Source organism: Siniperca chuatsi, linkage group LG22, assembly GCF_020085105.1.
Source record: "Siniperca chuatsi isolate FFG_IHB_CAS linkage group LG22, ASM2008510v1, whole genome shotgun sequence".
In the NCBI taxonomy this organism is placed as follows: domain Eukaryota; kingdom Metazoa; phylum Chordata; class Actinopteri; order Centrarchiformes; family Sinipercidae; genus Siniperca; species Siniperca chuatsi.
In genome coordinates, this window is record NC_058063.1 from 24655512 (window position 1) to 24665629 (window position 10118).

Consider the following 10118-nt stretch of genomic DNA (forward strand, 5'->3'; position numbering starts at 1 on the left):
GCCTGTCTGTCTGCCTCTTTACCTGTCTCTCCCTCTACTGTCTTCCTCTCTGTCTGTCTGCCTTTTTACCTGTCTGTCTGTCTACCTGTCTGTCTGTCTCTTTACCTGTCTGTCTACCTGTCTGCCTCTCTACCTGTCTGTCTGTCTCTTTACCTGTCTGTCTGTCTACCTGTCTGCCTCTCTGCCTGTCTGTCTGCCTCTCTACCTGTCTGTCTGCCTTTTTACCTGTCTGTCTGTCTACCTTTCTGTCTGCCTCTTTATCCTGTCTGTCTGTCTACTGTCTGTCTGCCTCTCTACCTGTCTATCCGTCTCTTTACCTGTCTGTCTGTCTACCTGTCTGCCTCTCTGCCTGTCTGTCTGCCTCTTTACCTGTCTCCGTCTCTGCCTGTCTGTTTGCCTCTTTACCTGTTTGCCTCTCTACCTGTCTGCCTGCCCCTCTACCTGTCTGTCTGCCCCTCTACCTGTCTGTCTGTGTACTGTCTTCCTCTCTACCTGTCTGTCTGCCTCTCTACCTGTCTGTCTGTGTACTGTCTTCCTCTCTACCTGTCTGTCTGCCCCTCTACCTGTCTGCCTCTCTACCTGTCTGTCTGTGTACTGTCTTCCTCTCTACCTGTCTGTCTCTCAGAGCTGCTGTGGACGGCTCCGGAGCTCTTGAGGAATCCGGTCCGAGGAGGCTCATTTGCTGGAGACATCTTCAGTTTCTCCATCATCATACAGGAAGTGATCTCACGAACGCTGCCGTACGCCATGATGGACATGCCCGCCCATGGTGAGACAGGACGTCTGTCTGTCCGACCACCTGTCTGTCTTTCTGACCACCTGTCTGTCTGTCTGACCACCTGTCTGTCTTTCTGACCACCTGTCTGTCTGTCTGACCACCTGTCTGTCTGTCTGACCACCTGTCTGTCTGTCTGACCACCTGTCTGTCTCTCAGAGATAGTGGAGCGTCTGAAGCAGCCTCCTCCTCTCTGCAGACCACTTGTTTCGGTGGATGAAGCTCCTGCTGACTGTCTAAATCTGATGAACGAATGTTGGAACGAAGATCCCAGTAAGAGGCCGAGCTTCGATGACATTTTCAAACAGGTGAGATGAGCTGCCACCTGCTGGCCTACATCAGGAACTGTCTCTGTATATTTGTAACAGTTGTATCATGAAATTCTGACTTCTTGTTCATTTAGTTTTAGAACAGGGAACTTCTCCAAACAAAAACACTTTTACACTTCTGAGCACTTTTTTCCTGAGAAGAGCTGTCCTGCGGTTTATGTTTGCAGTTTCGGGGCATTAACAGAGGGAAGAGGGCAAACATCATCGACTCCATGTTGCGGATGTTGGAGCAGTACAGTTCGAACCTGGAGGATCTGATCAGAGAGCGAACAGACGAACTGGAGGTTGAGAGAAACAAGACGGAGAAGCTGGTCGGACAGCTCCTGCCAAAGTAAGACACATTTAGTTTAAAACTGAAGTAATAAAGTACAAGTTTGGCACAGCAGTGACACCTAGTGGCTGCCAGCATAACCTCATCTGCACCTTCACTACATTTCCCATGATTCTCCTTCCTCTATCACATCTAGGATGTAAGCTGCTTAGCAGGAAGATTAAAGATTTTTTTATCAAACACAAAGCAGCAGAACTATAGATTCACAGTGATGTCATCATCTCACCTGTTTAGTCAGATGGGGGCCTCACTTCTGTTTCATGTTTGACCACTCTTCATCACATTCATGAAGAGTGAAGACAGGATGAACATTACAGGGGGAGGTGAGATGAATTCAACACACAAATCTCACTCCTTCTCAGAGTCATAACTCAGTCAGATCTGAACACACAGAGGAGATCATTATCTCTCATGTCCGTCCAGAATAAACCTCATAAATCAGCTTAGACAGCAGAGAAGAAAGCAGCTGCAGAACCTGCCTGAGAATCCTGCTGTTTCTAAGTTTCCTTCAGTCTCACAGTGATCCAGAGACAGCTGTCTGTCCGTCCACGGGTCCACTGCAGACAGGAGCTGCTGACTGCTGGTTCAGCTGCTCTGATGGGACAGTTTGAATAAATGAGAATAGCAATACCAAATAACATCAAACCAGCACGTTTATTAATACAACAAAAAGGCCCAGGAGCTGAAAATGACGGATGTATATTATTTACTCTTAATAAACGTGTGTGTGTGTGTGTGTTTCAGATCAGTGGCTCAGGCTCTAAAGAAAGGGAAGCCGGTCCGACCCGAACATTATTCAGACTGCACTCTTTACTTCAGTGATATTGTTGGATTTACAACCATCTCAGCTCTCAGTGAACCCATCGAGGTACAAACTGTTTAAACACAGGCTGATAATCTATATCTTCACTGTTTAACTAAAACTGTGTGGGTTTGTGTGTGTGTGCATGCAGGTGGTCGACCTGCTGAATGACCTCTACACCATGTTTGATGCCATCATTGCTACTCATGATGTTTACAAGGTAGGAACCATTTGACTTAAAGACTTTTTTTCTCATTACTGTGAGTTCGTCCACGTGAAGCCAGTTAAATTTGTAAACTCTTTTTCTCTCTGTTTCAGACTAAAACTGAGTTTTATCCAGTGTGTAAATCTAAAAGTCCAATTTGGTGTTTCAGAGAAACCTGAGACTAATAAACCTGATTAATAAAGTGATGATTCAGCTGCTCAGTGAAGTTAAGTCAAGTTAAACTTTTAGTCGTCTCTAACTTTCTCTGTGATCCATCAGTTTAAATATTGATATATCTGAATACAGAGCGGAGCTGCTATCATCAACCTGATTTATCGTAGAAAAGGTTTCAGTCGTCGTCATCTGGACACTGTTTTCAGAATCAAGATGTTTCGGCTCCCATCCGGAAGTCATTCTCAATTGTGAAAAAATGGGACGGGAACTCAGAAATTTAAGCTACTCTGTGTTACATAAGCCCCGCCCTCAGGAAGGAGTCTACCTGAGTATCTGTTGATTAGCTAGTTTCACCTGAAACTGACCTAATTGTTTCCAAGATGGCCCAGTAATCAGTAATCAGGCCTATTGTTTTCTGGCTGCATCTACCTCATCACTGTTAAGTACCTGAGTACCAACTCTTCTCTCTACTTTCTTGTAGAGAGAAGAGTTGGTTTGAACGGGGTGTCAAGGAAGCCATTTTTGTGAAAAAAGAGAACCCCTCTTTGAACACAAATGGTGGTCTGAGATTCAATCTGCCCAAAGTCTACCACAGCGTATTAGCACCTTGGTCACGCCAATCACATGCTAATCAGGTACTTAACAGTGATGAGGGAGGTGCAGCCAGAAAACAATAGGCCTGATTACTGATTACTGGGCCATCATGGAAACAATTAGGTCAGTTTCAGGTGAAACTAGCTAATCAACAGATACTCAGGTAGACTCCTTCCTGAGGGCGGGGCTTATGTAACACAGAGTAGCTTAAATTTCTAGTTCCTGTCCCATGTTTTCACAATTGAGAATGACTTCCGGATGGGAGCCGAAGCGTCTTGATTCTGAAAACAGTGTCCAGATGACTACGACTGAAACCTTTTCTACGATAGAACACTCCTGGACGAATGAGGGACTACACTGTCTTAACCTGATTTATGTTTGATCAGATGATGTTGTGATTATAAAATAATGATTTTATCAGCTCGAGCAGAACCAGACTCGATATTACAATTTTGCTACTTGTATACAAAGATCTAAATGGCCTTGCACCTCAGTGTATAAAATACATGCTCATTAGATACAAACCAGCACGAACTCTCAGGTCCACAGGCAGTGGTCTTTTAATCGTCCCTCGTACTAACTAAAGCAGCGGAGGCTGCCTTCTGCATCTCTGCCCCAAGTTAACGGAACGGAGGAGGAGACTGAATGCAGGTTTAACACCCAGCAGAGAACCGGACGGCCTGTAGCTGCTCACAGTCGACTGTGTGACTGTGACGTCAAAGAGACAGTTCACCCCAAAATCAAAAATACATATTTCTCCTCTTACCTGTAGTGCTGTTTATCCATCTAGATTGTTTTGGTGTGAGTTGCCGAGTTTTGGAGATATCTACGATTCATTAATGTAATCGACGTCATTGATTATGGAAATACGCCGATTTGCATCTCATGTGTCGGTGCGTGGCAATGAAGCATGGCTGCACCCGGTCAAGCATGGATTCTCCCACAGTCTCCTCTCGCTCTACCCCTCCCTTCCTACTACTGACAGTCGCACATGCTCCCCCCTCCCACTCCCCCCTCTCTGTCTCACTCCCCCCTCACCTGTCTGTCTACCTCCTCACCTCTCTGTCTCACCCCCCCTCTCTGTCTCACTCCTCACCTGTCTGTCTCACTCCCCCTCTCGGTCTCACTCCTCACCTCTCTGTCTCACCCCCTCTCTGTCTCACTCCTCACCTCTCTGTCTCACCCCCTCTCTGTCTCACTCCTCACCTGTCTGTCTCACCCCCTCTCTGTCTCACTCCTCACCTCTCTGTCTCACCCCCTCTCTGTCTCACCTCACTGTCTCTGTCTCACTCCTCACCTGTCTGTCTCACTCCCCTCACCTCTCTGTCTCACCCCCCTCTCTGTCTCACTCCTCACCTGTCTGTCTCACTCCCCCTCTCGGTCTCACTCCTCACCTGTCTGTCTCACTCCCCTCACCTGTCTGTCTCACTCCTCACCTCTCTGTCTCACCCCCTCTCTGTCTCACTCCTCACCTGTCTGTCTCACTCCCCCCTCACCTGTCTGTCTCACTCCCCACGTCTCTGTCTCACTCCTCACAACATATTGGCTGTGATACAGTTTTGTTGTGTGTTAAGTGAAAAGAGACGACAAAGAAGAGATTGAACTGTTTTCACATTGTTCAGGTGTTTCACTGTGCACAGATGTCTCTACTAAAAACACCTGGAGACTCTCCCTAGAGACACCAGTCGTTTTCACATGAAAACAGCGTTTTAAAATGTAGACGGCTTTAGACGGTACACACAGTTTCTTACTCATCTGACGTCTAAATGGTAGCTTTACCTTTTCGTGTTAACAATTATCATGTTCAATGATAATTCACTGAACAACAGTTAACATGTATAAATAAATCATAATATAAATGTATCCCCCAGACCACTGTGAACTGTTTTGTGTGCGTTTTGTTTGCAGGTAGAAACTATCGGAGATGCTTACATGGTGGCTTCAGGTATTCCCAACAGAAATGGGAATCGACACGCAGCTGAAGTGGCCAACATGTCTCTGGACATCCTGCACTCGATAGCAGCTTTTAAGATCAAACACATGCCTGAGATTAAAGTCAAAATACGCATTGGACTGCATTCAGGTACACACGCACACATTTTAACACTTTTTAATACTTTGATTTGAATCAGAATCAGATTTATTGACAAGTAGATTTCACATACAAGGAATTTGTCTTGGTGTTTTGGTGCATAATAATAAGAGTAAGAGAAGATAAAAAATATAAAGGTAAAAAGCAAGTACTGCAAGTCAAGAAGCATGAATAACGTGATTTAAAGAGTTTCCCTTCGGGGATCATTAAAGTATTTCTGATTTTGATTCTGAAAATCTTTTACAAAATATGAAAAAATATCATCAAAATATAATTGCAAGTGGCATTTAGTGGGTTCAAACCTTTTTGTGCTCAACAGAAGGAAACAGTTCAGTTGGGAAAAATCAAAGCTGCGAGCAGGAACGAGCGGGTTTCAGGCTTTACAAAGCTGAGCAAAGTCACTTCAGCTAGTTGAATTCTGTTTAAAGGAGTGAGATCAATCACATATTTGTTTCATCATTACAATGTATGCAGCGTTTCAATAATTGTGCACTCAAAGTTCTTCTACCCCCCCACCCCACCCCTTTATCGGATGTGAATGAAACTTGGTGTGCATACTAAGAGACAGCGTGGGATGTTGCCACTGAGTTTGATCAGGATTTGTGTCTTGTGTTTTTACTTCCTGTCTGTGTTTTCCCTCCAGTTTTGATTGTTGGTCCTCCTTGATTGTTGGCACCTGTGTCTTGTTATCTCACCTCCCCTAGGTTATTTAGTCTTGGTCTTTTCTTTGTTCTGTGTCGGATCATTGTTGTACACATGGTGTTGTTCCTTGCCGAGCCCTTGACTATTGGATTCTTTGTTCTCCGGTGGACCTTGTTTGGATTTTGGATTTTGGATTTTTGGATTTTGGATTTTGGATTTGTGAATTTGGCCTGCTCTCCTGTGAACTGTGTTCCTACCTTGGACTCACGCCACTGCTTTCACCTCTGCTAGCCGGTAACTTATCTGCCTTTTGTCTGCCTGTACTTGCCTGCATACCACCCCACAATAAACACGGAAGTTCCAGCTACTTCACCTTGAGACTGCTTCCTCGTCATCTGCTTTTTGGTCCACATACCTCTATACAGCCCCCGTTACGACAGGATTGCTCTAAAAACTTGTGTTATGGCCTATTTCCTGCTATGTACTGCCTTTGGTGAAGTGTTTTGATTGATAAAGGCCATGTTTGTGTACAGACCTTGCTGATTGATAATATAAAGGGATTCAAAACGTTTGTGTCCAGAGTGGGAGTGGTCGTCCACAATCTTTCCTACTCGCCTCAAGGTCCTGGAGGCGTAAAGGTCCTGAAGGGATCGCAGATTGCATCCAATCAGCTTCTCTGCAGAGCGAATGATACGCTGCAGTCTGCCCTTGTCCTTGGCAGATGGTGATGGAGGAGGTGAGGATGGACTCAGTGTAGAAGTGAATGAACCTTAATTTTCATTGTTAGGTTGAACATCTTCAGCTGCAGCAGGAAGTACATCCTGCTTTCTTGGTGAGGGCTCAGACTTGAGGACCCAGTAAGTGTAAGGACCCTAACTGCAGGGGGTCCAGGAGTGGGCCAATGATGAATTTGAGGTGCGACAATGACTTTATTACCAGAGGTCAGGGCAACGGGTCTGTAGTTATTAAGTCCTTGTTTTTTTGGGGAAAGGGGATGATGGTGGATGTTTTGAAACAGGCTGGTATGTTGCATGTATCCAGTGAGGTGTTAAAGATGGCTGTGAACACCGGAGATAGCTGATCAGCACAGTGCTTCAGGGTGTTAACGTCCCTCTATAAGATAGAGTCGTCACTGTGGTAGGGTAGGAGGGGGGCTCTGAAGTGGGCAGCTGTGGAGAGGCCCAGGCCCATTCTGTGGTGGGGGATGTGGAGCTGGTGGAGGAGTCACAGGGGATGGTGTCAGGACTGTCCCATTGTCTTTCAAATTGACAGTAGAGATCATTCTGCTCGGTGACCAGGCGCAAGTCGTTAATGGAGTGTGGGGCTTTATGTTTGTAGTTTGTGATCTGAGACTCTCTGAGAAGCAGAGTCATTTGCTGAGAGCTGATGTTGAAGTCTCTCAGAGTACAGTCGTTTAGCCTCTCTTCGACTGACTTGCTAAACCAGTACTTTGACTCTTGAAACCTGTCCCTGTCCACACTCCTAAATGCTTCTTCCTTTTGCACCCTTAGCTGTCTGAGCTTGGCTGTGAACCAGGGTTTGTCATTGTTATAACTCACCGTGATACGTCTGCTCACATTCAGACACACAACCTGTTTTGTGAAGCCTGTAAAGTTTTGTGATTTCTAAACTCGGAAGAGTCCAGACCTTCTGACAGCCCACCTCTCAGATGACCAATCATTTTGGTTGTTGCCATGGTGAATGAAAAGTTTCTCTTGCTGAGAAGAGCTGGGTTAAAAAACAAGCTCAAATTTCTCAAAGTTGATGACCAAACATATGACTGAAACTGTCTCTGTCTCTCCCTCTCTCTCTCTCTCTCTACCTGTCTCTCTCTCTGTCTTCAGGTCCAGTGGTAGCAGGTGTGGTTGGTCTCACGATGCCCAGGTATTGTCTGTTTGGAGACACAGTGACCACAGCCTCACACATGGAAGCCAGTGGACTGCGTACGTAGAAAACAATAAAATCGGTGATTTATTAACAGAGATTCTTCAGGAAATTACATCAAACTGTCCAATCTGAGCTAAATATTTATCTTCTGTTGGTGTTAGAATAGTGACTAAGTCAAGATCAATAACTGATATTCAATAATCATCTTATGTTTGTGGTCTCCAGCCTACAGGATCCACATAAGTCTGAGTACAGTGAAGGTCCTGACCAGTCTCAAACTGGGATACCACATAGACACCAGAAAGGCACAGGTACACTCACCTGCAATGTTTCAGTTCAGACGCAGCATGAGACATTAGCCTTAATTAAAATACAGGAAAGACTTTTTCACAAAACTAAATGTTAAATATCAGGGATTATTTATAAAAACAATATTTGTAATAGTTTGATTATGTGAAACATAAGTTCAGTTTCCTGACATTAGACATCTGAGTCATTTACTTTATAATTACAGTTTTACAATAAAATGTTTATTAAAGTCAGTAAAGATACAGTGGTGTGAAAAAGTGTTTGTTTTTGTAGGTGAAGGGCACGGTGGACACGTACTGGCTGATGGGTCGAGATGGTTTCGATAAACCTCTTCCTGTTCCTCCAGACCTCACTGGAGGGTAAGAAAACACACACATCTACAAAACATCATATATTATCATTATGAGACTCATTAGTGAAACACATGATCACTAGACCGTTAGACCGAGGTCACGTGATGGCTGGTCAAAAACAGTTGTGTCTAAATCGTGAACTGTGCTTGAAAAAAATTTAAGTATAAGTTCAGTTCAGGTGTGTAAGACAGATTTCATTTGTCTGCCTCTAACCTCCATCTCTCTCTCTCTCTCAGGGCCAGTAATCATGGTATCAGTCTGGATGAGATTCCAGTTGAAAGAAGACAAAAGTTTCTGGACCGACAGAAGAAGATAAAGAAATGATGCCAACACACACACACACACACACACTTATACACAGTCACACACACATACATACCCCTAACCCATTTTTATTAACTAAGACACACACATAAATTAACGCACAGATACATATAAATAAACACACAAACCCTTATACATTAAAATACATATATAAACACACACATACACACACTACCTCGAGGACTGGACTGTGGTTTAAAGGACATTTTATCAGCTAGTCAGCGGCTGATAGCTCCTTCAAACTTCGCTACATTTTTGTTTTAAATTGTTATTTTTTCGGCTTTATTGCTGAAACATCATTGAATGATGTCCGATTGGATTTGATTCAAAGGGCTAAGCCAAAATTGTTCAAATAGACTGGATCAGGTGATTTTGACTATGGCGACGGCTGCATATGCTGCGGCCTGTAGGCTAGCTCCTTCAAACTCCGCTCCATTTTTGTTATCTTATTTTTTCGCACTTATTACCTATTCATCAGAATGGGAAGTCGGGGTTTGGATTAAAGAGCAGCGGACGCTGAGATGATCCACCCAGCCAGATCAACCGGACCAGACACCACGGGGGGTGCTGTGTGAGGAAGAGTTGGGAGGAGAGGAAGAGTCGGGATAGGAGCCAAGCTGGCCCAGCTTGGATTTAAGGCTGATTCTGGCAAATGTCTAGTCCGGACGAAATGGGACTCAGGCTGGCCAAGCAACAGGAATCAGAGACTATTGTGCCCACATCTTTACAGAGACCAGCTCCACCAACATCCCGGATCAAGCACTCGACCGGTGGACCGTGTTTTCCGAGCTGAAGGATCGCAAGACTCTGGCGGGATGAGAAGAGGCGGACTCTTTGTTTATATCAATGATGCTTGGTGCTCAAGCGCAGTCAAAGTGGATGGACACTGTTTCCAGATGTCGAACATTTTATGTGAAGATAATGACCATATTATTATCATCACTATCTTGCACTGAATTATTTCCTGGGTGTATACTGTATGTATATATGTAAATAACTGTAATATATATCTATATATTTATATATATTTAATGTGTGTAGCTTGAAGGACTTTAACTTTTCTTCATTGTACAACCTTATGTCATAATATATTAATTACCTTATACCTTTTACAGAGACAATTGTAAAATCCTTATGGACCATTATTTCTACTTCCTGTTTGTGGCTGGAGGACACTCTGCTCTGATTGGTCAATAACTTCCTGTAGCGGAATCGTGCTACCGTGAGTTCCTCTTGGCCCTGAGACACCGCGCTGAGACCAGGGTTTCAGTTTATTCTCCCTTTCTTTCTTTCTTTCTTTA

At 44.3% G+C, this 10118-nt stretch overlaps 1 protein-coding gene across 2 annotated transcripts in view; it reads left to right on the top strand.

The window, feature by feature from the left end:
- LOC122870596 (retinal guanylyl cyclase 2-like) overlaps window positions 1-9799 on the top strand; it is a 49185-nt gene extending 39386 nt beyond the window's left edge. The window contains exons 15-24 of one of the 2 annotated variants that reach the window (XM_044184905.1): window positions 626-769; window positions 935-1083; window positions 1272-1435; window positions 2180-2303; window positions 2389-2457; window positions 5119-5293; window positions 7789-7887; window positions 8057-8142; window positions 8414-8499; window positions 8730-9799. In XM_044184905.1, the coding sequence (XP_044040840.1) occupies window positions 626-769; window positions 935-1083; window positions 1272-1435; window positions 2180-2303; window positions 2389-2457; window positions 5119-5293; window positions 7789-7887; window positions 8057-8142; window positions 8414-8499; window positions 8730-8817 (1184 nt within the window). In that variant the 3' untranslated portion in view covers window positions 8818-9799. The remainder of the gene's footprint in view (window positions 1-625; window positions 770-934; window positions 1084-1271; window positions 1436-2179; window positions 2304-2388; window positions 2458-5118; window positions 5294-7788; window positions 7888-8056; window positions 8143-8413; window positions 8500-8729) is intronic. The other variant, XM_044184906.1, reaches the window with a different exon arrangement.
- Window positions 9800-10118: the final 319 nt, after the last annotated feature.